A 25,939-nucleotide genomic window follows, 5' to 3' on the forward strand; every position below is an offset into this window, starting at 1 on the left:
CGGTGTGATTTGCAACGTACTAAAGACCATTGTCTTTTGATATCTTTGCCCATATACCAAGACTCTGATTCTCGATGGAACTCAAAGAACACACTCCCTTCACCACATTCAAATTCACTTCGAGTACTCAAGGTGCTTCTCTTGATCCTCCTTTGTTTAGTGCCTGCAGAGCTTGGTATGCATCTTTGGAGTGGTCATCTCCTTATTGGAGAGGATGAGATTTGCAATCGTTCGTCTATGATGTTAATTTTAGTTTTAATAATCAAACCTCTCTTTATAATTGAGTAAGAATGATGGTTTGTGCTCTAAGACCCCATGTTGGCACTTAAAGAACAAGACTTAAAAGTCTTGATATTGGCTTTCTCTTCGGTCCTTCTGTCTGTCTTTGTGCACCTAAAAAAAAACCATTGCATAAAATAACATCCGAAAGGATTTAAGATCATCAAACATGTTCCTTCAAAATCATAATACCTTAATAAATAAAAAGCAAAATTTAAATTTAAACGTAAAACAAACGCTGAATAAATACTTGAAGTAAATTATTTAATTAAACCAAAGCCTCCAAAGCATGTTAGTTATTAGAACCATCTTTAAGAAAAACACTTTTAGCAAAAATGGAGAAGTTATGGACCCTGAATGCTGAAATAGTTTTTAAAGTGCAATAAAAAGGAAGTTCAAATTTAGCACTTAACAAACTCTTTGAAAATACAAGCAAAGATCACCCAATAATTAGGGAAAGAATCATTCCTAAATAGATAAAAACACCATCAAAATCCATAGGAAAGAAATAAACTCACAAGATAATTATAATCTGCTTTTAAACGAGAGAGCAAAATAAAAAAACAAACAAAAACTTCAATATGGTTCCAATGATAAAGTTGAAAAAAAAGAAAAAATAGAGCCGCAAAGAATTCCGAATGAAAAATAAAGTTCACATCAAGATGCGCCAACGGGCACAATTTATCAAGTCTAATATTCAAAAAGTTGTAAATATCATATGCAAAGTTATTCCATTTGACATTTAGAGAGCAGAAGATATGTCTTGAGAAAAAGAAAAAAGAAAAAAGAAAAAAGAAAAAAGAAAAAGCCTTCGAGATCGAGCAGAGCTGCAATTAGAGCATCCAAAGAAAAGCCAGTCTCTCTCTAAATTAACGAAAATGAAGATCAGCCAGCATCTTTACTTCCTCTCCAGAACTATTTCTGTCTTGTTCCCTACGGCTTGAGGTTTTTTGCTTTCGAGGATATCGAGAAGAAAAACCAGCTGAGGGGGGCACCAGCATGGGGAAGCAATCAAGATTCTCCATGGTTAAAAGTACATGCCCATCATCAAGGAGAACAAAAAAGAAATAAATTTATGTAACGAAGGCAACATCCCACAAAACCATCAATACCCTTTAGTTGCCGTTAAAAGAAAATGTTTTGAGTATTTTTTAAACTTCTTAGAGTTGTTTCTCTCTCTTTTTTTAACTACCTTCATTTTGCGTCTTTATTCCCCACAGTTTACCTTCTTTACCAAGCCACACGAGAGAAAAAAGATTCATCGTGTATCAAGAAGGCCTCCATATTTAACAGAACACGGTGTTATAACTTATCTCCTCAGTCTCTATTACCCATATATGTTTTTTTTTTTTTTTTTGTACTCATAAAAGGCATGGGCTTCATCATGTACAAGGTCTATTTCCTTGCAGAAAAGGAGTGATCCAAACCTGTGCCAATATTTGGCTTCCCTGTACCTGGCAGCTGTGACTGGCTATTGAAATTCCGAGGTGATCTACTTTGCAGAGCCTCGACTTTAAAATCACCTCGAACTTCTGTACTGTTATAAGTCTCCAACGTAATACTCTGAACACCAGCAGCCAGCAAATCTTGACTGGAGTTTGCAGGGCTTAGTGGGGCAACTTCGTTAGAAGTTGGAGTTGAAGGAAGCATTATCCATTTGCTATAATCATTTCGTCTCCTCACCTTATCCCCCTAAGATACAGTATAGTTCAAATACAGAATTAGAGAACAATATGAGACTTTACTTTCTTTTAACTTGTGACATTGTGAGGATACAAACTTCTTAAAGCACTAGAGGGGTCTCATCACCCTTTTTCAGGATGTGTTTTGAGAAATTTAACTTCTCAAACTTAGACCAAATCCCAGTAGCTGCCTCAAGCCTCCAGTTATATAGATATGGCTATGATGCATGTATCCCAACAGAGAACTCCCTGTTGCAGAATTAATAACCACCCCCCCACCCCCCAAAAAAAAAGAAAAAAAACCTCCCCAAGTGCATAACCAAACAAATTGAGCATCCATAACTAACCTGTACTTCTACCACAGTGGATGTCGACCGCAAAGCATCCAATATCACAGGGATATTGTCAGTCAGAGATCGAACCTGCAAAGAAGTCAAAGATGATCCGAGAACCTTTAGCAAGACGAAGGAATGTATGCAGTATGCACCATAGTTCACACAATAAGCTCAAACAAACTTCTGCGATAAGCAGCATCATTTCATACCCAACCACTTCATACGAAATTTATCAAAAGAAATTAATTGATTTATTTTCCCGGATAGAAAAGCATTAGAAATTTATAGCACCAAAAGAACAAAAGACACAGCCTAAGGGCCTAGGGTAGAGGAAACCATAACTATGCCTCATAACCAGTGTGCAATTGCATTGCATTGACAACCCCAACATACTCTTACAGAGAACATTCTATCCTAACTTCAGGGACACCACATGTCACAGCTCAAAAATAAACCTACGGAAAAAATCTTCAAAACAGAGAAAAAGGATAGATTACACGCTTCATTAAGCTAATGGATCAACCTTAGTCTGAACCTTCACGTAATGAGGCTGCCTAATAATAGCACTAAGGCTATAAAATATCAAGTGGCTTACTCTAAATACTTGGTTAGGTCCTTTTAGTCTAGCCAAAGGACCCAAGGTTAAAAATTGTACAGGACCCTGTCGTTGATGCCATCAGTACACGAATACAACCCAGAAGGAGCCATGCTAGCAGAGTTGCCTAACTATCATGAAAAACAGCCTTTAAAGCTATTGGGGAAACCATGTTGGCACCACCTTAGAAAAAGGAAAGCAAAATCTCTGCAGCCAACTATACTAATGACAGTCCTTAGGAAGTTCGAATTTGAGAGGAATAGAAAAATGTTCAAAAACCTTCTAGATGATTTGGACTTTGGGACTTCGTTAAATTCTTGATTTCTACTTGGCTCTATTCTAAATCCGCCACTTTCATGATAGTACAAACCAAAGGATATCCTTATGAATCCTCGGTGGAACTAAGGTTGGGATGATTCCTTCCCACCTGCCTATTGCAATCCCCCTTTCTGGGAGGAATGATGAGTATATTGGTTCCTATAAATCTAAAAAGAAAAATAAATAAATAAACAACCCAGAATCTCATAACCAAAACTGATAAAATTATTAGCTCTACCAGATAGTAGTTTGGATCTCAATTAATATTACTTTCGTTCCTCATTTAACAGGAGCAGCCCTGGACTGCGCAACAACTTTCTCCTTTCTTATGGAGCATTCCTTTTTAGTAAATCACATTTACTAAATAAAGTATAGAGGCTAAGAGAAACCCAGAACAGGAAAATGAGCACCAAAATACCATTCAATAATAGAGAAAATTTGGGATAAATAAGACAAACAAAGAGTAGAAATGATGTAATTATCATCATGGATATAAACACCAAATAGACATTGAAGAAAAGAAAAAGGAACCTCGCTCTCGACTCCCCTAATTTACCCACCATTTTGAAGCCTGCAACCAAATGAATTGGAACCCATCCATCTTCATCCATGTTCCTTCTCAAGTAAGTATCTTTTACTAAGTTCTCATCGCTGCAATAAACAAATTCAAGGTGCTACTGTTAAAATAATTTCAAATTTTCAACACAAGATGAAGACGATAAGAAAAATTTTCAACACAAGATGAAGACGATAAGAAAAATTTTCAACACAAGATGAAGACGATAAGAAAAACATAAAACACCTGAAATAGTATTCTATCTGATGGACTATCCTAGCATATAACTGAGGGTCTGAAGCAGGAAAAAAGACTGCATTAGGTGGCATTGGAGCCACAAAAGGTACACTTCTAAGGGCCTCTTGAGGAGGAGCTGCGACATATACCACTGGAGGCACAAATTCTGCAAATAGATTGAAGTGTGAAGCAAGTTCACATGATAAAAACCATAAACCTCACAAAAGCAGTATAAATTTTACCATGGAAAGGCATAGGACCCCCAAGAGGCCTCATAGATGAAGGAATAAAGGTAGCATTACTAGGGGGAGGAGGAGGCCTTATATATCTTTGAACAACTCGCTGAGGCTGTCCATAATTTCGATGGGGATTCCAATCATGGTTTCCACGATCTTGATCACGCCTGGAGCCATGGTTGTGATGGTGAGAACTGTCACCACGTGGATAACCAGACCCACGACTCCTAAATGAATTAGGTTGATGTTGATAATTATGATCATTGTGTGATTGTGAAGCAAATGAACTCCTCTGCATGTGGTCCTTAGATGAAGGATTATTAGGAGTTGTATCAATTGTAGAAACTGAAGTTGCCGATTGTTGAGAGACACCACCACTGTATGAACTGGCAGCACCACTACGCTTCATCGATTTCTGACGATGAGTTGGAGTTAAGGTTGGAGTTGCAGCTGGAGTTGGAGTTGCAGCTGGAGTTGGAGTTGCAGCTGGAGTTGGAGTTGGAGTTGGAATTGGATTTGGAGTTAGAGTTGGGTTTGGACTTGGATTTGGACTTGCACTAATAGATTTTTTATACGGTGAGGATGGTTGAATTCCTGTCCCCTGATTACAAAATCCAGAAAGATATAAATGAAAGTCCGAAGTAATTAATAGCATGTATTAGTTTGAGAAAAAACTATGAGACAACCACCAATTATCAATGAAGTATCCCCTGTTTTGAAAATGTTAAAAAAAGGGCCAAACCATCGAGCAAATAAAGAATAACCATGTATGTTCTTATTCAACAGGGCCTACACAGTAGAGAATCAATGCAGCATTTAATGATGACTTGATGAGATCGCCCAATCTCTCTGTTTTATTCATCAAAACATAATGAATTGGCCAAATGAAGAGTGCCAAAGAATAAAAGTGGCAGAGACAACATCTTCTAGTTTGATCAGCAGTTATTGCATAAAAGCAAAAATGTGGAGAGTTAGCATTGTTTGGTTTAATCGATTATATCAAATATTTCCGATCGCTGCTACCTTCAATCATATGACCCCCAATACCCCAACCCTAACTTATTCCCCAAGTAAACATATGCTAGCCTTTCTCCTCCCTTTGATTGTTGATTAATAAGGAAAACAACAAATACGTGTGTGCGTGTATCAGCCCACAAACAGGCAAAGCACAAGTTGTCTTCATCAGTATGGCCGAGATACTGAAATAGGCCATTCAAAACAAATAATTTCAATGTAAAACTTATTTTGGGTTCGGTTCAAATCGAAAGACGACACTGTAACTGAATATTTAAACTTTTAGCACACATACTTAATCAACAAAACCAACTAAAAACTACGTTACAAAATGAAAAGTCAGAACCTCGCATGCAGGGCCAACAGATCCATCAGCTGAATCTTTCGGCGAATCCAAAGACGATTTATTTGTAAACCGAGTGGACTCCGATAAAGCTGGCCAAGATACAGCCCCCATAACAGGCCCTACCTCCACGGCCCCATTAGACAGCTTATTCCAGGCAGGCTTATTTCCCGCATTGGTCAGTGACTCATTCCCACTATCTGATCTCTCAGCTCCAGCTGGTTCTTCCACAGCTAAAGAAGAGGACGGTGAAGAAGAAGGCGAAGGAGAACGCGGTTCAACAATAGCCGCCGAAGATGTCACATTCGATGGTGAAGACGGAACAACAGCAGGGATTTCCAACTCACCGCGGACAATCTGAGTCCATGGCGACGACACTGGACGTGGGGAGCGGCGTGATTTAGGGCTGCTTATATTTTGACCGGAATGACGAGAATGATGAACGCCGGTGGCCATTGCCGGATTGTTCTCAGATAAATTAGTAGCAGCCATGAAAACAAACAAAAAAAGACCCGCGAGTTAGGGTTTTGTCAGCGCGAAACCGATAGGTTAATCGAAGAACAAAAGGGGGAAATGTACAAAAGCGATCAAAATTCTGTTCCAAAGAGATGGAATGAAGAAAGAAAACAAGGAAAAGGAGTCGAAAATGTGAAGGTTTTTCCAAAAATTTCAGCGATCAGATCATAGAAAGAGAAAGAGAGAGACGAAGACGAAGGGGGTTTGTGGGAGAGCAGCGGAGAAAGGCTCAGAAACAAGAATTCTCTTTCTCTCTCTCTGAAACGCTTTGTCTCTCTCTCTCTCTCTCTCTCTCTCTCTCTCTCTCTCTTTGTTTTCTTTGGTTGCTTCCCACTTGAAATTCTCTGGATACTTTGCCCTTCCCTAGTTTATGTGCGTGCATGATTACAATAATGCCCTTGTGGGCCTGTTGGGCTTCGTTCAGACCTCCGTTGGCCCAATTTGTAAACCAAATTTTTGTCGTGAAAAAATAAAAAGCAAAATGTGATTTACAAAAAAGAGTCTCTTTCGAGAGAAAAAAAAGAGAGGACAAAATAGGAAAAGGGTTAGGGTATAGACATCAAGTCATTAATCGTCCGATCCTATTGGACCGGAGTCAATCGGTTCGGTACTAAACCGAAAACCGGAGAAACTCCCGTTATACTTCATCGTGCAACTGCTCCCGCCGGTCAAAGTCAGATGGCCTATTTCAATCGGCCCTCCGTAGACGGTGATCCTGACAAGCCGGCCGATCCATCCTTGACGACTACATCGCATCATGTTTTTGAAGACGATGCCGGAAAATCGGTATTCTCCATTGCTATCATCGAGGTATCCAATACTCACCTTCCACTCCTATCTTAAATTTTTTTGTAGACGGAGAAATTTCTATGAACTCTTTGCGTAATTGCGATGAAACTGCAGAATATGGAAGAGGAATATGGCCTTTATGTGTGGCCCTGTAGTATTATCCTGGCCGAGTATGTATGGCAGCAGAAAGCACGATTTGCTGGTGCTAATGTCGTTGAGGTATTCGCGTATTATCCATTTCATTTGATTCCGTCTTCAGTGAGGTCTCCTGAAAGTTAAGAGTCAGTTGAGTTAGGGCAATCTGCTTTATTGTTTTATAACGGGGAAGTTTAATGGCTAGGGTGACTCTCTGACCTCCGAATTGGTTGTAGCTTGGTGCTGGTACTTCATTGCCTGGATTGGTTGCGGCTAAATTAGGCGCCAGTGTCACCTTGACTGATGATGCTAATAGAGTGGAGGTATTGCTTCGTCTTAGTTGCTTTGCCTGAAAATATAAGTTTCATTCATACGCCAATAGTATAAAAATGGGAAAGGGGTGTCAATGGCTGTGTTAATATGAGCATCATGGGCAGTTAGATGGATCTACTTATTTGATCTCTGATCGCCAACTCTTCAATCTATAGGTGCTGGACAATATCAGGAAAGTTTGTGACCTGAATAATCTTAATTGTAACGTAAGTTCAAATCCTCCAGCCAAGTTGTACTTAATAAAACCTTTTTTTAAAAAAAGGGTATTATCTTCTCTTGCTAATTCTTCCTTTCGAGAGAACGATTTTGAATCTTAACCGAACAGTTTCTTATACGTGCAGATAATGGGACTTACTTGGGGGATCTGGGACATATCGATTTTCAATCTACGACCTACAATTATTATTGGGGCTGATGTATTGTACGAAAACAGTGGTAGGGCTGTAGGATCAATTTGGGATTTAGTTGCCTCTCTACTTTTGCATGTTTATCGAAATTGAATGTGCTGAAATTTAAGTTTGAATTTTGTCGGGAAGCATTTGATGATCTCTTTTCTACCGTGGCCTTTCTTCTCCAAAATTCACCGGGGTCAGTTTTTATAACAACCTACCACAATCGTAGGTAATTTGATAGTTGATAACGTTTTCTTGCATCAGGGGAGAAGAAGGGGGATATTGGCGGTGCCTGATTGTGACTATTATCATTATTATTGTAGTTTTTCACCTTTACCAGTTCACTCTCTTTCAAATTATTATTGTAGTGGGCACCATCTCATTGAGTTCTTGATGGTCAAATGGGGGTTGAAGTGTGAAAAGCTTGTTGATGGATTTGCATTCTTGCCATCGCAAAAGGCCTCCAAGCTTAGTGGCAATATTCAATTGGCTGAGATTGTTCTCAATTGCGGACCAGTCAAGGTAACGTAATGGATTTATTAATCTGTACAAGTCTTCTTTTTAAATATATTTAGAACCGTTAATCTCTTGATTGAGAGCATATACTTTAAGTTTTAATATCTTTAATTAATTAAGTTATGCTTAATCTCTTTTCATTAATTCAATGAAAAGTGTGTTTCCTTTTAGAAAAAAAAAGAGTTACTCTCGAGTTCGCATATTTGGAATTTTTTTTTTTTCTTTGAGCTTGGTAAACCGGATTTATGATATTTTACTTGTAATAGGAGACTTCTCTGGTGAAATGACGAACTTCACAAGTGTGTGGTGGAAATATACAAGTGTATGGTGGAGCTGTTAAGTTCATTAGTCTTCTTCTACTTTGATGTGAGTGAGAATCTATTCCTGTCTATTTTAGACGACCTTGTGATAAGTTCAATGGAATATTGTTTGACTTTTAAATTTTGGAGACAACTGTTGTGAAAACTATTGCACTCGTGCAAGTTGAAATTTTAATTATGTATGACTTCACTCTATTGTATGAATTACCTGATTCTGGGAGTTCTATTGCATATAGTAATAGGAGCTACTGTTTACAAACCATCCAATTAGCTAACAATTTTTCTCTGACTTTCCTATTGAGAATGTCGAATAGCTGACTTGTCACTTGCCTTATCGGTTATCCATTTCCATAATTGTGGGTCCATAATGTGAAGTTGGACAACATTTACCACAGTTTCCTGATCCAGTGGCGTGCAAAATTGCCAGCAGGTGTCAGCTGAAAAAAAAAACTTGTGACACAGCATTCACCCAACACTTTTCTATTTTTATGCCCACAAATCTTCCGGGAGATGGAGGAGGGAGTTGAATCAAATGATTTGGTTGTTTTGTTGGTGCCAAATCTTTGTTACATACTTTTGAGACTTGCTTATAAGTCCTGCAATTACTTTTATTTAACCACAATCTAGTCTCCACCACCCCCAAAAAGGATGGAAGTGGGATAACTGTAGGCCTATTTGTGGCATTCGAATCAAGTTCTCGAGACATTCATATAATGGCTGTCCTGATTCGACTCCTCTTGCCTGCCAGGGTTACCTGCACAAGTTTTTATTGTTTTTGGGTGCCTTAAGCTTTAACGGAGTAGCTTTCATCTGAATCCTATTATATTCTTATCGATAAAATTCAGTTGGATCTGAGTTGGCGAGTCTAAAATAGACGTGGTGAGTGGATGCAGGTAGTAGAGAGTAAAAAGACAACGCAATAAAGGGAACTTTTTTCACTAATTGGAGACAGCTGAGAATACAGGCAAAAATAAAGGCATCCCATTGGTGATAATATATAAGATATTTGTACTGCGATTGCAACAGTACTGAATACAAGCTAGTAATAGGCACTTTACTCTCATTACTGAATACAAGCTAGCAAACAAAACACATAGACTAGGAGTATCTTTTAGTTCACTGCCCTACAATTCTTCCTGATCTCCTGACCTCCAGTGATGCTACTCATCTTGATCATAGAATTAACAAATGCACGGTTAAAAGCTTCCTTTGAGCTTGCGAACTTATAAAGAAGATTGTTGGTCTTAGGAAATTTGAGCAGAGCTTGATCAGAAGAAAACAGTCCCTTCTTTTGGAGTATCAATCTGTAGTAATTGTTGTCAAATGTGGTTGGAGAAGTATCCATGTTAGACCCAGCATTTTTTGCGTTGTTGTTTACTGGGCACATGTTTCGTAGACTTGCTGCAAAGGATGGGTTCATTTCAGGGTCAACGTTGCTGGCCGGACTGAAGTTGCGGATTCTACCTTGGAAGGATGAGCAATGGGCAAATCCTAAGGTGTGTCCCCCTGCATTACATAATATTGGCAATGCTTACGCTTTATAAGAATATCTTTAATAGTTTAGCTTTCCTTCTTTCTTTAACAATATTTTATCATCTTGTTGCCTATTGTGTGTGGTTTACCTGAAAGAGCTACTAAGTCGTCCAGGGATAATCCCCTTTGTGAGAAGCTCTGTTGCAGCTGAGATATGTTGAAGCTTGGAGATGGCAATTGTATTGTTTCACTAGCCTTTGATATCCTTCCATCCTTTCTTCCTTTAGGAACATCCCATGTTGGACCTCCAGACTGCAGGACACAAAATTATACCCATTTAGAGAGAATGTTTTGGACTTCATAATTTCAAACCATCTTGTTTGCAAGTTGAATTATATGCATGTTTTCTTACAAGCACAACTGCATCTCTTGCAGCCAGAGCCAAGATATCAGCACAAGAGACAACACCAGGACAATAAGATTCCAGTTCTTTCTTCGCATTGTCAATCACAAAAAACGAATGCAAAGACAAATTAGGTGGCCCATCTTTCTCTGCCACGTTGTTCCCTACTGAATTCAGCAGTATGGATGCATCACAACCCTTCAAACCAAGTAATCAAACAAAACCAGTTTAGTTTTGTCAAACACAGAAGAGAAGTTTAAACATGCTGAGAATTCTAAAGAGAATAGAATACCCTAATAAAGCAGTCATGAAAGTGCATCCGGAGAAGTGCAGCAGGAACAGTCTTGTCTTTATAAGCTGCAGCCCTGACAGCTTTAGTAACGATGAAGTCGGCACCAGGGCATGTCTTCTCGTAGTAGTCTAAGCTCAATGAACTTCCCAAGGACAAAACAGACAGCAAAAGAACTGCAAAGTGTGAGAATAGCACAGCAAAGGAGGCCATGACCCTCAAATATAGGTACAAAAGCTACTGAACTCTCTTTATTAAACAAAGCAAGGACTCTTGGTACACTAAAGTCGAGATTGTGTTTGTTATTTATAGGAAATGAAAGGGTGATAGAAGAGTTAGAATACAAAGCCGTGACATGATAGCGGCCCCCAGACGTTGAACATCAATGCAAATAATGGAGAAGTGATTCTGAAGCAATGCTGAATCTCAACAACATGCACGACACTGGCTGCTGTTGCTCCTTGAACCTCAACTTTTGGACTTTGGAGAGGGACAAAATCATGCAAAATTTTGGTAATAATTATGTTTGCTTTGGATAAAATAAAAGATTTTGAAACCCAAAATTGGTTTTACCATACTCTTGTTGTAGTTTTTGGCATCTTTTAATTGGTCCCATTAAATTGGTGCACTTTAACAAAACACGGTTTCGAAGAGACCAAATATTCTTCATTTATAAAGTAAAAGCTATGCTACTTTAAAATTACTAAAGTGTAGATTGCAAAAAAAAGATAAAAAAATAAAAAAAAATTGACAAATTTGATGGAATTTATAAATTTGCAAATGTTGTCTATATGGTTACGAACCACCTAAAGTTTAGTCTTTATAGTTTTAAAACTAGATAAATTAAACTCTTGTTTTCTCCAAGTAATAGCACTAAATGCAATTTTACCTAAAACATTTTCAAATATAGCAAATCAATCCAAATATTTTAAAAATGTGACAAAACTTTAGATCATACTTCTATGATCCTATAAAAAAAATGTTTATTGTGAAATTATCATTCCGATCCTTGAAAGGTCGTGGAAATTGTGATGGATAATTGAGAAGTGAAGTGGAAAAAAACCAAGTATATGAATTATGATAATGTCTTACCGTGAGAATTTGATAGATATTATGTTGTGAAAAGGTTATCTAATTCCGGTTGGCAATAACTATGTTTCGTTTGGTAATTATTTTTTTTATTTTACTTTTTAAAATTTAAGGTTTTTTTTTTCAATCCCTTACCTCTTTCTTTCTTGAGTAGAAAGTTGAGTTCATAGTCAGAAATTACATAAACAAAAACTATTTTAAAAAAAAAACTACTTATTTTCGTTTAATTTTTAAAATAATTTAAAAAACATAGATAATGAATCTAGAAATATAGTGATAAAATGAGTCAAAAACCAAATGAAAAGGGTTAGTTTTTCCTTTGAATAAACAAAAACGACATATGTTTGATAAAAAAAATTGCTATCAAACTCATCTTTAGTGATGATTTGTTGTATTTCATTCGCATTGAATCTAAAAGTAAATTCATTCCAATTTATTTCTAGGGCAAGAAAACGACTAATTCGGCCAAAGATAACAAAAATGTGAACAATAAGAAAATTTTATATAAATGTTCGATTGTACTTGGTGATACATCCTTTTATATAAACCTAACCCAATCCATAAATAGTTCAAGATTAAAAGAAATAATATATATTCAAGATCAAATATTATTTTTTATAAAAAAAAAGGATCAAATTCTATTTTAAACTCGTAAATTTCGAAAGTTAAAATGTGGTAAAAGATGACAACTACGTTTTAACAAATATTCTTATACTTTTAGGCGAAGGATTTGAATTATTTGCATATGCATGGATTTTTCTTACTTACCAAATTACAACACATCAATTATAATTAGGAATCTCTTTGATAATAGGTAGTTGGGATAGAGCTTTCCAGTTTGTTTATAGCTTGATATTTAAGCTTACTACATTGTTAATTATAGTCAAATCATGCACCTGCCTGGTCATTAGTGAAATATTATTTACATTTTTTGGTGCAATAATTATTTGAACTTTGACATCTCTTCTAAACAAAGCCTTTTAGGACAGTAAAAAGTGTGTTGGCATCAATCTATGGGCCTATAAAGTAAATATACCATATCTATATCTTATCAATTTTATATGTTTCTAATTCAAATTGATTACGAGTAATTGATGGTGGATTTGGTTAAATAATACACATTATTGTAAACATTCAAATTTTGTCTTCGTTTGGTACTTTAACATTACTTTTTGAATAATTTAAGCCTTACTTTGCATGGTGTAATTATTTTTTTTAAACTAAGATAGATGCTTTTTAAGAAGGATTCTGTTTGTTATATGGACTATAAAAGTAGGAAAATTTGAATCTATAAACTTAAGGTATATATACACTTTCAGTTAGTGAAGGTATGTGACTAACCAAAGGAGAAATAAAAATAAAAAATATTACTTATAAAAAAAATGGAGTATAAATTTTGATGGGACTCATGAAAAATAACAAAAAAAAATTTATGTCATTACATTTTCTAAATTACAAAAGTAACAAATTTAAAAGTTGATAACCGTATGATTATCGTTCGATATCACTAATTTTGTTATATTTGCAATATGTAAAAAAATAGATGTCATAGACTTTTTTTTCTAAATATTTCTGTCATTCGATGCAATTTTTTTCAATTTTTAATAATAGGTGTAGGTTTTAAAAAATAAGATTAATTATACTAAAAAAGAATCAAATGCTTTCTATTGAGTTAATTCTCTTTTTCTTTCGATCAAAACTTCAAGCAAGGATTTATGTTAGGGATGAGTTTGGCCATAGATGAATGCATGGCTGAAACTAAAAGAAAAATATTATAAAGAGATGGATTTTTTTAAGTTGAATTGGTTATTATAATTGGTGAGTTATAATAAAGCAAGAGAAAAAGAAAAATAAATGATGATTCAAAAATAGCAAAAGAGTGGTAAATAGGATTTTGAAATAAGATTTAGGAAAAAACCACTACTAATCAACTTTGGAGGGACCAAAACATCCTTAGAGTTGTGTGCCTAATAACTCACTTTACAAATTAATTAATGAACTATTATCTCAAAATTCATAAGTTATATTTTAAAATATTTACGTGCATTTTTTCGTATATTTTTTTTTCCATTTAATTACAACGAACCTCGAATAGGATATCATACTAATTACCACATCAAATTAATACAATTAAAAGTTTAGAGTTAAATATAAGATAACGGTAAAAATTTGTTGATGATAGAAGCCTAAGATTGCTAGTCATTATGATTATCCTCAAATTAAAATAGGTAAATTAACATATTGAGAATTAAAAGAAAATGCATCAAATAAATAATGAACTACAAGTACAAGATGAAGCCTTGAAAAAGAATAATCAAAGTCAAATAACATACAAAATTACAAGGATGACAACACAGAGAGAGACAATTGGATTCAATAGCATGGCATCACCTGCCCCAATTTCCGGCGATGGTTGCGTGCTGTTGCTTTTTCTTGGAGTAGAAGTTGTCGGAGAAGAGTCTCCGGACGGTGGAGGGGAGTCGTCGGAGGAAGTGTTGGCGTCATAACTGTCACCTAGATTAAAGAAAACGACCATCACTGGCATTGGAAAAATCCAGAAAAAACAAAAAGGTGTTTTACAAGTAAAGAAATACTCACAATCTACTTCTTTCCATCCCAACGTCATCTTTTCACGATTGAAGACAACGCGATACCCACCGAAGAAGTTGTCTACGAGAAAACGATTCACTTAAAGAGAATTCCTAATCTTTTTCCAATACCAACACTACTTAAGAGGTGTTCAAAAGTGATTCTAAAATAGTCGTAATCACTCTTGAACCTACTTTTAACCGTTTAAAACCATATATGATGATATGCATTGTAATTATAAGTTATAGGTGTAAAAAATGAACATGACAGAAGTAATTTTAGACTTTTTAAAATCACCTGCAAACATGAGAACTAATGGAATATACAAGGAGATAAAATGGCTTCATATATTAGATGGAGAGACAGGAGCACTCACGTCCAATTACATTAATATCAGTGCTTTTGACAATGGCTAGACAAAGGGCAGGTCCATCCTGAAGCCAACAGAAACCCAATAACGCATACATATATCTTCTCTGACTCTCATGTTATTTCATTTTCATCTAAAAAATGAAATTACACTCACATCAGTATCAACGCTGACATACGAAGTAATGACGTCAAACTTACGTCCACCCTCCATAGTAAAATTCAGATTTGGTTGTTGAAAGATTGTTGCCAGACTGGATCAAAATCGAATATGGGAATTGGAATCTGAAGATCTTTTGAAAGACACAAAAAAAAAAATTGTTACACAAGTTACAGCTACTTACGAAAGTCGGTAGCAGTACTCAAATGGGAAATCAGAATCAGATTTGATGCGCTCCAACTCCATAGCTGCATCCATCTGCACAACAATTATTTATATAAACTAGAGATTGCATGGACTCATGTGGCACTTCCTAAGAGAACTGAAACTGCAAAAAGCTTACATTCTCAGTAATAATAGAATAAAATGGATCAGTTAGGTATGTAAAAGAGGCGCCAGAGTCGATAATTGCAGTGAGGTGAACATTTGTGGGTCTATTTGTCACAATTATCTGAAGGATGGTGACATTGTAGGATAAACTGCCAACAAACAAGACAATCTAGTTACAAAAACCAGCTTCTCCAAGAGAAATGAAGGTCGTAGATTATTACTTTTGCACATGTAAACAGTGAGAAGTTCTTACCTTGCAGGATTGAAGGGCGTCTCTCTCTGGCCTACTGGGCCTATGTCTCCAAAATCGATTCTCCCATAACCATAATATCCAAAACACATAGAGAATGAATCTGTGGTTAATCCTTGGCTTGCTAAGAAGCTTGGAACCGATACCTTTCCCATGCCAAGCCCAATAAGACCATTGGGAGCTGTGACATTTGAGAATTTACCAGTCTGGACCTTACCACATCTGCCATGAAGAACCCCATTTAAACAATGCAAAAACTCAGCAGACTGCACATGATTTCTATAAGATGGTATTGTTGAGATACAATAAACTTACAACGTGCTAAGACTTTCATTGAGCTCTCTCGAAGACGAATATCAAGACTTTTCTTGTAGCATTGATCAAGTTACAGTCTTACAGAATCAAGTATAACCAGTTTAGTACATAGTTTCTTAAAATACCATTGATTTTGTATTTCATTACTTTGTTATCTTGACAGAAAACTAAATCCATTAAGAACTAAACGAAATTACCCTCAAAGAAATTTCAGCACAAGAAGATATAACTAAGACAGATTCAATGAAACTCACCCTAAAGTAACCTTCACATCAACAGGTTTGAGTTGTGAATCATCGGTGGCCATGTGCAATATGTCCTGTACCAAGTACCCAGCAGATGAAGAATTTTCAGACAGGTAATGAGTTTGGTAAGGACAAGAACTTTTGTTCGAAGAACACTGGTTTGCAAGCTCGCACAAAGAACTGCTGCAGGGCACACGAATGCTGGTTGATGAAGCATTTGAACTGTAATGATTCAACCAAAACTGTAGAAGAAAAACAAAAAAGAACGTACTAACTGAGAACAACCAACATCAACTTCTAGAATTAGCCCTATTTTTTTCATAGAATACTGAGAAAGAAAAAATACTTTTCCATTATCACGTTTGGTCAAGTAAGTAGGACATTTGGTGCATTCACATGGTAACCAGAACAAATCGCTTCCAGTGTCCAAAGCCACTAAGAAATATAGTCCCGGCGTTCCAATTGATACATTGGCGTAGTACAAACTGAAAACCCCCCAAACAGTAGAATATAAAGTTGATCAATTAAAGCAAGGCAATCAACCAAAGAGAAAATTCAAAATAATCGAAAATCATCGTATACTGAAAATAGAGAGAAATAATTGAGGAAACCATACTTTCCCAAACCGCTAAGTTCGTAGGTCTCGTTCCCATAAGAGAACATCAGTGGCGTATCACCGTTAGTGGTAGCCAAATTCCGGCCGTGAAGTAGCCTATCGCGGTGGACCATAGCTGCATAGTATCCAGGGGTGTGTTTCTCCGGTAACCCTTCAGAGCCGAAAATCTCTTTAATCGAATCAGAAAATCGATGGTGAATAGTGAACTTAAAGGAAGCGGCATGGCCACTTCTCAGGCCGCCGGCGAGAAAGAAAACAGAAAGAACAAGAAGCATTTGATCACCGGAACTGAATGTCCAGGCCATGAACGCCGATTAGAGGATACCCAGGAAGGCGATGAAGACATGGAGTGATTTGAGAAGAATAATATAAATGAAATGGAAAGGGAGATGAGGAATTAACGGATTCAAAGTGGAGTAACATGAGAGTCTGTGACAAAGGCGTTGAAGTTCCGGAGAAGACGACGAAATTTTGACATCTGAAGAACAAAGTCAAAGGCTTCTCTTTGTTTGGAAGAAATATATATTTAATATAATAATTTTGGAATTTATAACGAGGGGTTCATGCAGAGATGTTGTGATTAATTAAATAAATTAAAATAATGATATTATGATGATAAATTAAAGCTTAGATGATTACTTTCATGTTTGTTTATTTACTAACTAAACTTTCAATCTACCCAATAAATTATGATTTTTTATCTAGATGGAAAATTTATTACTATTTTCAACCAAACTATTCCTCCATTTTTAATTATTAGGTATATTTTTAAATGCACCAAACTCAATTAAAATATTTTTAAAAAAATAGTAAAATATTTTGTATCTATCTTAAATAGATGAATTTTTATTAGTGTCTATTAAAATTTATTATCATAAAATTTGAACATTTTGGTATATGTTAGAAAGATGGTTGTTAAATTTGTTATTTTTAACCATTCTTTTTTTAAAAAAAAAAATTAATTAAAATAGTTACTAAGGATAGCAAAAGTGAATTGGAATCAATATGCTATTTATAAAAAAAAGAATACTTAAAGGATTAGATAATTAAGTTAATTTATTTAGTTAGAAAAAGAGGGTAGCAAATGTAACTATGGTGTTATTAAATATAATAATATTTCTATAATTTATAAAAAATATTGGTCTACATTTTTAGGTTTATTTAGTTAGTTAATTCTTGTCTATTTTCTTTTATTTGACCTTTCTTTATGAAATGTTGTATATTTTCTTCTTTCCTTTAGGTGAAATTATTTCACCTTTATGCCTTAGTTGAAATATTAGATTTTGTACTTTTTCTTTTATTCATTTGGTACATTTTCGGTAGAACGAATGTATAATTTGTCTGATTAGATGGTTCAAAATAATAACTCTATGCTTGACTCTTTTATATATGTGACGTTCTTATTCTTCTAGTTTTTATTTTGTTTGGTTTTGTTATTTGGTACAACTTTTATATATAATTAAAAGTTTCCATGAGCAACTCCTTTCTAGTTTCTAATTCACTGTTATAACTATTAGTTTCAGTAGTTTTTGCTTTTACTCATTTGGTCATATGTTTCATTTCTTTTGGAAGCGGATGTGTAATTTTTCGTTGGATGGTTTAAAATATTTAACTCCTTTGTCTCTTTGTGAAATTCTTTTTCTTCTAGATTTTTTGGGAGTAATTATAATTTATGACAATTTTAAGAACAATAATTAAGTATATTGCTACGCTCTTACACTATTTTCGAAAATAGTGGATTGTATTTTGTGTATTGATGGGTTTTTCTTTCTTTTCTTCTTCGCTGTTTTTTTCTTTTCTTTCATTTCATCTCTTGTTAGAGGTTTAATCTAATCATACTAAAAATTATACGTATGTTATTTTAAAAAAATGCATATCATACACTTTCTTGGATTTTAGGTACCCTAGCTATAGATACAAAAATATTGAAAGTTTGAAAATTATTCAACACAATCATTTGATTTACGAATTGTGGTCTTATTTGAAAACCGAAGAGTTTACTGCATGCAAAAAATGAAAGATCCTTTTACTTCATAACATAAAATTTCACCATTTTTCAAAATGAAAAGAACATACAACTTACAACTTCTCCATTGCAAAAAAAATGGCAGATTGAACATTTAATATTGAAATTTATTTTTTTATTCTCAATGTAAAACTCCTCCATTTTCTTTATTAAAAAAAACCTTTAAATTATCCACATCACGAGAAAAAAACCAAAGTGTTCTTTAAACGAAACAATCATAAAAAGTAAGGTGGTGAAGCTAGGTACTTAGTACATGACTTTACTAAAGGGTCCACGTTAGTTTTCGAGTATTTATAAGCTATTTTAATTTAAAAGTTTATTTTAACTAACATAATCAGATTGAGAAATCGTTCACTTTTATATTAATAGTATAATATTATATTAGGTAAGTTTAGTTATATGTATATTGTTATCATTTTATTAGCTTGCTGACATGTTTTATGAATACCTTTTTAGTTAGTATTATTCATAATAAAACGTTTTTAAACTAATAGTTTTATATCTTCGTCCTCCTTTCAAAATATTTACACCTTTGGTTTCTAAATTTAGATTTCATATTTTATTTATTTAAAATTCAAAAGTATGTAATTTACCTTTTTAATAATTCTATTAATTTTGAACATCAACCATTTTCATTCAAGTTTTTAAAAACGGGTGAGAATTCATCCATTTTCAAAATGTACATTTTGTAGCTCAAATCATCTATTCTTCCCAATTGAATGGATCATTTAAAGGAAAAGAAAAATAAAATAAAAAAGGAAAACTTGGTTGTGTCAAACACGTGGCCCAACCCAAGGCATCACATCACATGTCACAATTTACAAAATTTACAAAATCTAAGATCCCAATCAATTTTATTACCACGTAATAAAACATTGCATTGAAGTTTATAATTGATTAACCATACTACCAATAAAATTAACTCACAAATTTAGAGCTAACTAATTTGAATAACATTGATTTACAAAATCCGAATAGACATCGATTTACAAAACCCAAATAGAAAGAAAAATGCAATAAAAACTATTTCAATTTTAGATTATTATTTCACGAAAAAAAATACACCAAATAAATGAGAACCAAACAACGAAACCGAGAGAGTAATAATAATCAAAGTCAAACAAGAGCCAAAATTGCAAGAACCGCACCAAATACAAACCCCAATGGGTTCAACTGCGCTGCACCCCCAAGTCCCGGCAAACCGGGGCGTCCTCCTGGGGTAGACGGTGCCGGAGGAGAGTCGCCGGACGGAGGCGAGTCATCGGATGGGGGAGAGTCTTCGGACGGGGGAGAGTCTTCGGACGGAGGCGAGTCTTCGGACGGAGGCGAGTCATCGGACGGCGGAGTGTCGTCAGTTGGAGGGGAGTCGGATGGTGGGGAATCAGTCGGAGGGGAGACGGATGGTGGGGAATCAGTCGGAGGGGAGTCGGAGGGAGAATCAGCCGGAGGGGTATCGCCGGAGGGAGTGCCGACGCCATTGTCGTAACCTGGAGTTAAGAAAACAATTTTCATTGACATTGAAAAAAAAGGACTAGTAGAAGAAAGAAGAGTTTTCAGGTGAAATAATACTCACAGTCTGAAGAACTCCATCCCAACACCATCTGATCACGATTGAAGGTAATACGATAACCAGTCATGAAGTTTTCTGCAAGAAGACGTAAAGGAAAGATCATTAGATCATAAGCACGAACTCAATCTCGATTTCGAAGGTTGGATTTTAGTTCATATAGTTTGATTAAAAATCACTATTTTTTTTTAAAAAAAATTATAGGGATCAAATTTGTAATTCATGAAGGGAGGACTCACGTCCAATCAGATCAATATCGGTGCTTTTGGCAATGGCTAGACAAGCAACATGGGTAGTTTCCTGAAGACCAAAAAACAGCAAACCCAAATCAACAAAAAGCTCCAAAGATAGCATGTAGGAGTGAGATAATAAGCCATAAAAGCCAAAGCTCTCTCTCGTCTAAAATTTGAAAGTTACTTCAAATATAATGTTCATAGTACTCACATCAACAGGAAGAAAAACAAAAATATCTGTAGGGGTAAATTCATCTCCACCCTTCATTGTAAAATTCAGCGTCAGATATTGAAATTCTTTTGCACCTGGACTGAATATGAAAAGGGTATGAATCAGAATTCAGGAATGTGTATTGAAAGAGAATAGCTGGCTTCATTATATATAATAAACCATCAGCTACTTACGGAATTTCGTAGCAGTATTCAAATGGGAAATTAGGACCAAATAATGAATAGCGCTTTAACTTCATCCCTGCGTCCATCTGCACAATAATTCGATGTAAATATCAGAGATCGCATGAAACCATATGACATTTTTCAATGGTTGAAACTGCAGATCACTTACTTGCTTAGTAATAGTTGAGTAAGCTGGTTCGGTTAGGTACGTGAACGAGGTTCCAGAGTCAAAAATTGCAGTAAATGGAACATCGTTGGGTTCTCCTCCCACGTTTATCACATTGAAGGTGACATTGTAGGATTGACTGCCAAAATGAACGTGACATTCCAATTAGAAAAACTAATTTCTCCAAGAGAAATGAAGGTGTAAGAAATTGTACTTTTTGCACAATTTGAATATGCATGGTTTAAGAAGTGAAGAGTTCTTACTACTCGAGCATGGTATTGAAGGGGGTTTGTTTTTGGTCTGCTGGGCCTGTGTCCCCAAAATCGATTCTCCCATAACCATCAGCTCCGAAACACATGGAGAATGAATTTGAGGTAAGTCCTTGGTCTGCTAAGAAGCTTGGAACTGATATCTTTTCCATGCCAAGCCCAATAAGACCATTGGGAGCTGCAGTTGTTGCAAATATACCAGTCTGGACCGTACCGCACCTGCCATGAAGAATCACATTTAGGGGCAACAACACAACAAACTGCAGATGCTTTCTATAAGATCATTAAACACCCTTCTCTTGCAACAATGATTAAGTTACAAAGTCAAAAATATTTTATTATTCCATCCATGATCCAACCTTAATTGGAAGAAGTTCGAAATACATAACCTCTTTGCTACATCTTTAATTAAACATTGTCTATAGGTTGAACAACTGTGTCCTTAAAAAGTAAAGGATCTCTTTTCTCTAGACCAAGTTAAGTTACAAAATCGAATATAATTGCTTATTGATTCATGCTATCTTAATTGACAATGTCATTACAAGAGTTCAAATATAAGACCTCTTTGCTCTAGGCCATGTTTTTAAATTGACGAGAATAAAAACTTAAGCCGATGGTTAGTGTAATAATTATATCCCTACTCTACCATAAACTATTATTGATTCTTAAGCAAAGAAAAAAAGCAATGTTAGAAGAAAAGAAACAATCTATTAAAAACAGAACAAAATTCAGCACAAGATATAATCTAGAGGAAAAAGATACAGACAGAAAGATGAAACATAATTAACTCACCCAAAAGTAATCTTAGCCTCAACAGGTTTGAGTAGTGAATCATCAGTGGCCAAGTGCAATACGTCCTCAACCAAGTAGCCAATCGAGGAGGTATTAGCAGACAGGTATCTCATTTCATAAGGACAAACATTTTGGTTTGAAGTACATCGGTTGCACAAAGAGCTAGTGCAGGGAACAGTTGAGCTCGTTGTTGAATCATTTGGACTATAATGATTCAACATAAACTGTAGAAAGATAAACAAAACAAGAGTCAACCAATTGATTTCATCAGAGAAAACATCAACTTCAAAATTTGCGATGTCGGTTTAAATACCTTTCCTCCATTTGATGTGTTCAAATAAGTAAAACAACTGGAACATTCACACGGTAACCAGAACAAATCGCTTCCAGTGTCCAACGCCACAAGGAAATCTAACGACGGCGTTCCGACCGAAACATTAGCATAGTATAAACTGAAAACCCCCAAACGGAAGGAAACAAGATAGAACAATTTAATCAATGATAATGGACAAAGATCAGAAAATAAATCAAAACAAACATAAATTAAAGAAAATGGAGAGAGAGAGAATAGGAATCATTACAATCCCAAGTCAGGGATGAAGGCGGTATCGTTGCCATAAGCGAACGTCAGCTGCGTATCAACATCACTAGCTGCCAATCGCCGACCACGAACTAACCGGTCACGGTGAACCATAGTAGCATAATATCCAGGGGTATGTTTCTCCGGTAAACCTTCAGAGTGGAAAATCCCTTTTATTGAGTCCGAAAATCGATGGTGGATGTCGAACTTAAACGAAGCCGCGTCGCCGCTTCTTAGGCTTCCGGCGAGAATAAAAACAGAAAGAACCAGTAACATTTGAGCGCCGGAACTGAAGGTGGACGCCATGGACGGCGATTAGAGTAATACAAAAAGTTCCGGTGAGAAACCCGGGAAAGTGAGGAAGACATGGACGGAATGGAGAAGAAGAGTATAAATAGAAACGGAAAGGAGAAGAAGGTTTGATGGATTCAAGGATGAAGAACATGAAAGCGTTGAAGTTGAGAGGAAGATGGAATTGTGGACTTTGGTGAGAGAAGTCAAACGTTTTCTCTTCACGACGGGAAGGGAAAATAAATTAATTTGTTTTTTGGAATTTACGAGAAGGCCCATCAAGAGTGTAAATTTTAAAAAAAAGTGGCCTCCAACTTTGATTATTACAATTCAAGGGCTTAATTTTATTTTTCTTTTCCTTTTCTAATCTTCTATTGGTGTCAATGTCATCAAGTTCTTATTTCTCCTTCTAATTTTAATTTTAGGTCACTTTTAAAATTATCGTTTTGGTCTTTGATCATTTTCTTTCTTGCTCTTGTTTTTCCATTTGATTTTTTTTCATTTGAAGAAACTCTATTTTGTTGTCCAATACTTGTATTTATGTTAGGGACGACGAATACACATGAATGAAAGGACCTAGAGAAAAAAGACGAGAAGAAATGATAATAAATACGGTCAAATAACATTTTAGTTTAGGAAATTTATTATAAATGATAAGTTGTTTAAAATATTTGTCAAATTTTAAATTTTATCATCGACATATACCACATATTTAAATAATGTTATTTGAATGACATTATCTATTGTTATCTATCATTAATAAAATCCAAAATTTTGTAAATATTACCGTTTACTTTATTATATGTAAACATGCCCCTTAAATTAAATTGCGACTTAAAATCAATAATAATTTATTATCTAAACATTGTTCATAAAGGCTTCAATACAAAGTATTAAATTTTATTTATTACGCATGGACGACTAAATAGTCAAAATGAAGTAAATTAGAAGATAAATAATTAAAGTGAACTAATACCTAATCAATTATTTAAGAGAAGTATATGACCATATTACATAAACTAAGTTTGTTTTACCAATTCTAAACTTTGATTTAAGATAAATAAATAAATAGCGGAAGGGAATAAACTATTTCCTATTTATAATATTACGAGAAGGGAATAAACTTGGTATATCCTATATATCAGTTGGACTATACTAATTTTAGCGCTACTTAAAATATTGTACTATACTGTTATTTTTTATTTAAATAACTTGTTTTATTGATTTGAAAAGTGTGAATACTTGTATTTAGTTATAATTTTCTATAAATACAGTATTTACTAGCTAATTTAGAGTTTATTCGAAAGGTTGAAATGTAATTAGGATTACTATTTGGTAATTTGAAGGATGTAGGTTCAAATGCAAGTTGAAACAAAAAGTTGTGAAATCTCAAAATAGTGAAATAGATGATCAAGTTAAAAATCACATAAACATAACAAATTTAACGTTTCAACTTGGATTCAAAACTCATTTTAATTCAAGACATCCATACAACGATCATGATTTCACTACATATCCATATTTACATTCTAATACACATATAAAGTCACGTAGATATAATCCAACGTACTAAATGCTCCTTTTTTTCTACTTTTTTTTTATAAAGAGTCAATAATACAATTAATAAATAAAATGATGTTATTAAACAAATTATAATAAAACATTAATGACATCAAATGATAATATAATAATGACGACATAATATTATCATTATGGACTAAATTGGAAATAGAGAGAAGAAGGGGACAAAAGTGCAAATTAGAGAAAGTTACAGTTGTTGGTGTACGAGTGAAAGGTGCCACGGAAAAGGGACGTTAGAAGCGGTTGGTGAAACCGTTGACATAAGCAATTACAAAAAATTACACATATTATATATAAATTTAAAATTCATAGTTACGGTGGAGATATTATACACACATATATAAAGCAATTACGTATACATATTATAGATGTAAACAAGATAGTTAGGACAATAACTCAGTTTATTTTACCTACATATTATTTAAAATAAATTTTTAATTTTATTTGTATGTGGTGGAGATAGGGAAGTACCTAAATTGTACCACTTCAAACTTCTTTTTTTTTTTTTAATAATTGAATTGAGCTAAATATGTTAATAAATACAAGTTGGTATGTTTTTGAGCAATTGGCATGTACTCGGTCATTTCGCAATTTCCATTGAAGCTTCCTTACTTCTTCAATGATTTTGGCATTTTGTCAGTTTCAACGCTTCATTACAATACTAATATTATAAAATAATTAACTGATTTTAATATTGTTTGAACGAATCATATCTCATCATTTGAAGCAAACTTTTACAAACAATCCATTTCATTCAATTACACACTCTATTTCCAAATCTGTTTTCCAAAATCATACAAATTGTTAGTGAATGGTTTCTTAATTTGTTTTGAAAATATAAAATTTAAAAGGAATAAAATTTGAAATTTGAAAGGAAAATATGAAAAAAGAAAACTAGGAAAAATAACCATTAAAAGAAAATTTATTACAAGTGTAAATATTTTGTCAATTTTTTAAAAAATAAATTTCCTAATTTTTTTATGTAAGTGTACTATTCAATTTTTCGAGAGAGAACTTTTAAGGCTTTGATACATGACTCTATTCAATAGCTAATTTTTATGAAAAGTTTCTAAAACGAAACTAATTTAACTACTATAAGGTATACAACATCAACCTCAAAATTTGAGAGATAATTCCCAAGCCTCATATATTGTGTAAAGAAATAATGATTTTTTTTATAAAAATATTCTATAAAATTATGATAAGATGACTTGAGATATTAAAAATTGTGACAATAACTCAACATTAGATAACCCATGTAGTTGTACTAAAAAATGCTAAAAGTTCCAATTTCTCCAGACACCCAAAAGTTAT

At 34.5% G+C, this 25,939-nt stretch overlaps 5 protein-coding genes across 8 annotated transcripts; 1 reads left to right on the top strand and 4 right to left on the bottom strand.

Annotated features, from left to right (window-relative positions):
* Window positions 1-911: 911 nt before the first annotated feature.
* On the bottom strand, window positions 912-6,427 carry LOC101218665 (la-related protein 1C). The gene is made up of 6 exons (XM_004134797.3): window positions 5,599-6,427; window positions 4,245-4,839; window positions 4,012-4,168; window positions 3,770-3,860; window positions 2,309-2,383; window positions 912-1,971 (listed from the first exon to the last, which is right to left on the bottom strand). The coding sequence occupies exons 1-6, from the start codon at window positions 6,085-6,087 to the stop codon at window positions 1,675-1,677; spliced, it is 1,704 nt and encodes a 567-aa protein (XP_004134845.3). The 5' UTR covers window positions 6,088-6,427; the 3' UTR covers window positions 912-1,674.
* Window positions 6,428-6,616: 189 nt separating this feature from the next.
* LOC101218191 (methyltransferase-like protein 23) lies at window positions 6,617-11,464 on the top strand. Of its 3 annotated transcripts, XR_004217628.1 has the most exons (10): window positions 6,617-6,921; window positions 7,015-7,119; window positions 7,272-7,358; window positions 7,524-7,574; window positions 7,710-7,803; window positions 7,905-7,989; window positions 8,129-8,282; window positions 8,543-8,642; window positions 10,505-10,989; window positions 11,074-11,464. XR_004217628.1 is itself a non-coding variant. In XM_004134796.3 (8 exons), the coding sequence occupies exons 1-8, from the start codon at window positions 6,790-6,792 to the stop codon at window positions 8,561-8,563; spliced, it is 729 nt and encodes a 242-aa protein (XP_004134844.1). In that variant the 5' UTR covers window positions 6,618-6,789; the 3' UTR covers window positions 8,564-8,816. The 3 variants fall into 3 exon arrangements, 1 of the variants encoding a protein (XP_004134844.1); XR_004217629.1 differs by lacking the exons at window positions 10,505-10,989; window positions 11,074-11,464 and adding an exon at window positions 9,490-9,674; XM_004134796.3 differs by lacking the exons at window positions 10,505-10,989; window positions 11,074-11,464 and having other exon boundaries at window positions 6,618-6,921; window positions 8,543-8,816.
* LOC101217954 (peroxidase 64) lies at window positions 9,556-11,060 on the bottom strand. Its single transcript, XM_004134795.3, has 4 exons — window positions 10,765-11,060; window positions 10,482-10,670; window positions 10,219-10,381; window positions 9,556-10,102 (listed from the first exon to the last, which is right to left on the bottom strand). The coding sequence occupies exons 1-4, from the start codon at window positions 10,972-10,974 to the stop codon at window positions 9,708-9,710; spliced, it is 957 nt and encodes a 318-aa protein (XP_004134843.1). The 5' UTR covers window positions 10,975-11,060; the 3' UTR covers window positions 9,556-9,707.
* Window positions 11,465-14,026: 2,562 nt separating the features above from the next.
* On the bottom strand, window positions 14,027-17,224 carry LOC101220644 (aspartyl protease family protein 1). Of its 2 annotated transcripts, XM_004134971.3 has the most exons (10): window positions 16,725-17,224; window positions 16,455-16,593; window positions 16,118-16,350; window positions 15,552-15,770; window positions 15,312-15,447; window positions 15,153-15,226; window positions 14,966-15,062; window positions 14,816-14,873; window positions 14,449-14,520; window positions 14,027-14,364 (listed from the first exon to the last, which is right to left on the bottom strand). In XM_004134971.3, the coding sequence occupies exons 1-10, from the start codon at window positions 17,027-17,029 to the stop codon at window positions 14,171-14,173; spliced, it is 1,527 nt and encodes a 508-aa protein (XP_004135019.1). In that variant the 5' UTR covers window positions 17,030-17,224; the 3' UTR covers window positions 14,027-14,170. The 2 variants fall into 2 exon arrangements, 1 of the variants encoding a protein (XP_004135019.1); XR_004217257.1 differs by lacking the exon at window positions 14,027-14,364 and having other exon boundaries at window positions 14,737-14,873.
* A 2,352-nt stretch (window positions 17,225-19,576) lies between these two features.
* LOC101220409 (aspartyl protease family protein 1) lies at window positions 19,577-23,210 on the bottom strand. Its single transcript, XM_031886712.1, has 10 exons — window positions 22,755-23,210; window positions 22,487-22,625; window positions 22,174-22,397; window positions 21,376-21,600; window positions 21,116-21,251; window positions 20,956-21,032; window positions 20,762-20,861; window positions 20,557-20,617; window positions 20,324-20,395; window positions 19,577-20,237 (listed from the first exon to the last, which is right to left on the bottom strand). Exons 1-10 carry the CDS (start codon window positions 23,057-23,059, stop codon window positions 19,867-19,869), a joined length of 1,710 nt encoding a protein of 569 aa, XP_031742572.1. The 5' UTR covers window positions 23,060-23,210; the 3' UTR covers window positions 19,577-19,866.
* Between the last annotated feature and the right edge of the window lie 2,729 nt (window positions 23,211-25,939).

This window comes from Cucumis sativus, chromosome 6 (assembly GCF_000004075.3).
Source record: "Cucumis sativus cultivar 9930 chromosome 6, Cucumber_9930_V3, whole genome shotgun sequence".
In the NCBI taxonomy this organism is placed as follows: Eukaryota; Viridiplantae; Streptophyta; class Magnoliopsida; order Cucurbitales; family Cucurbitaceae; genus Cucumis; species Cucumis sativus.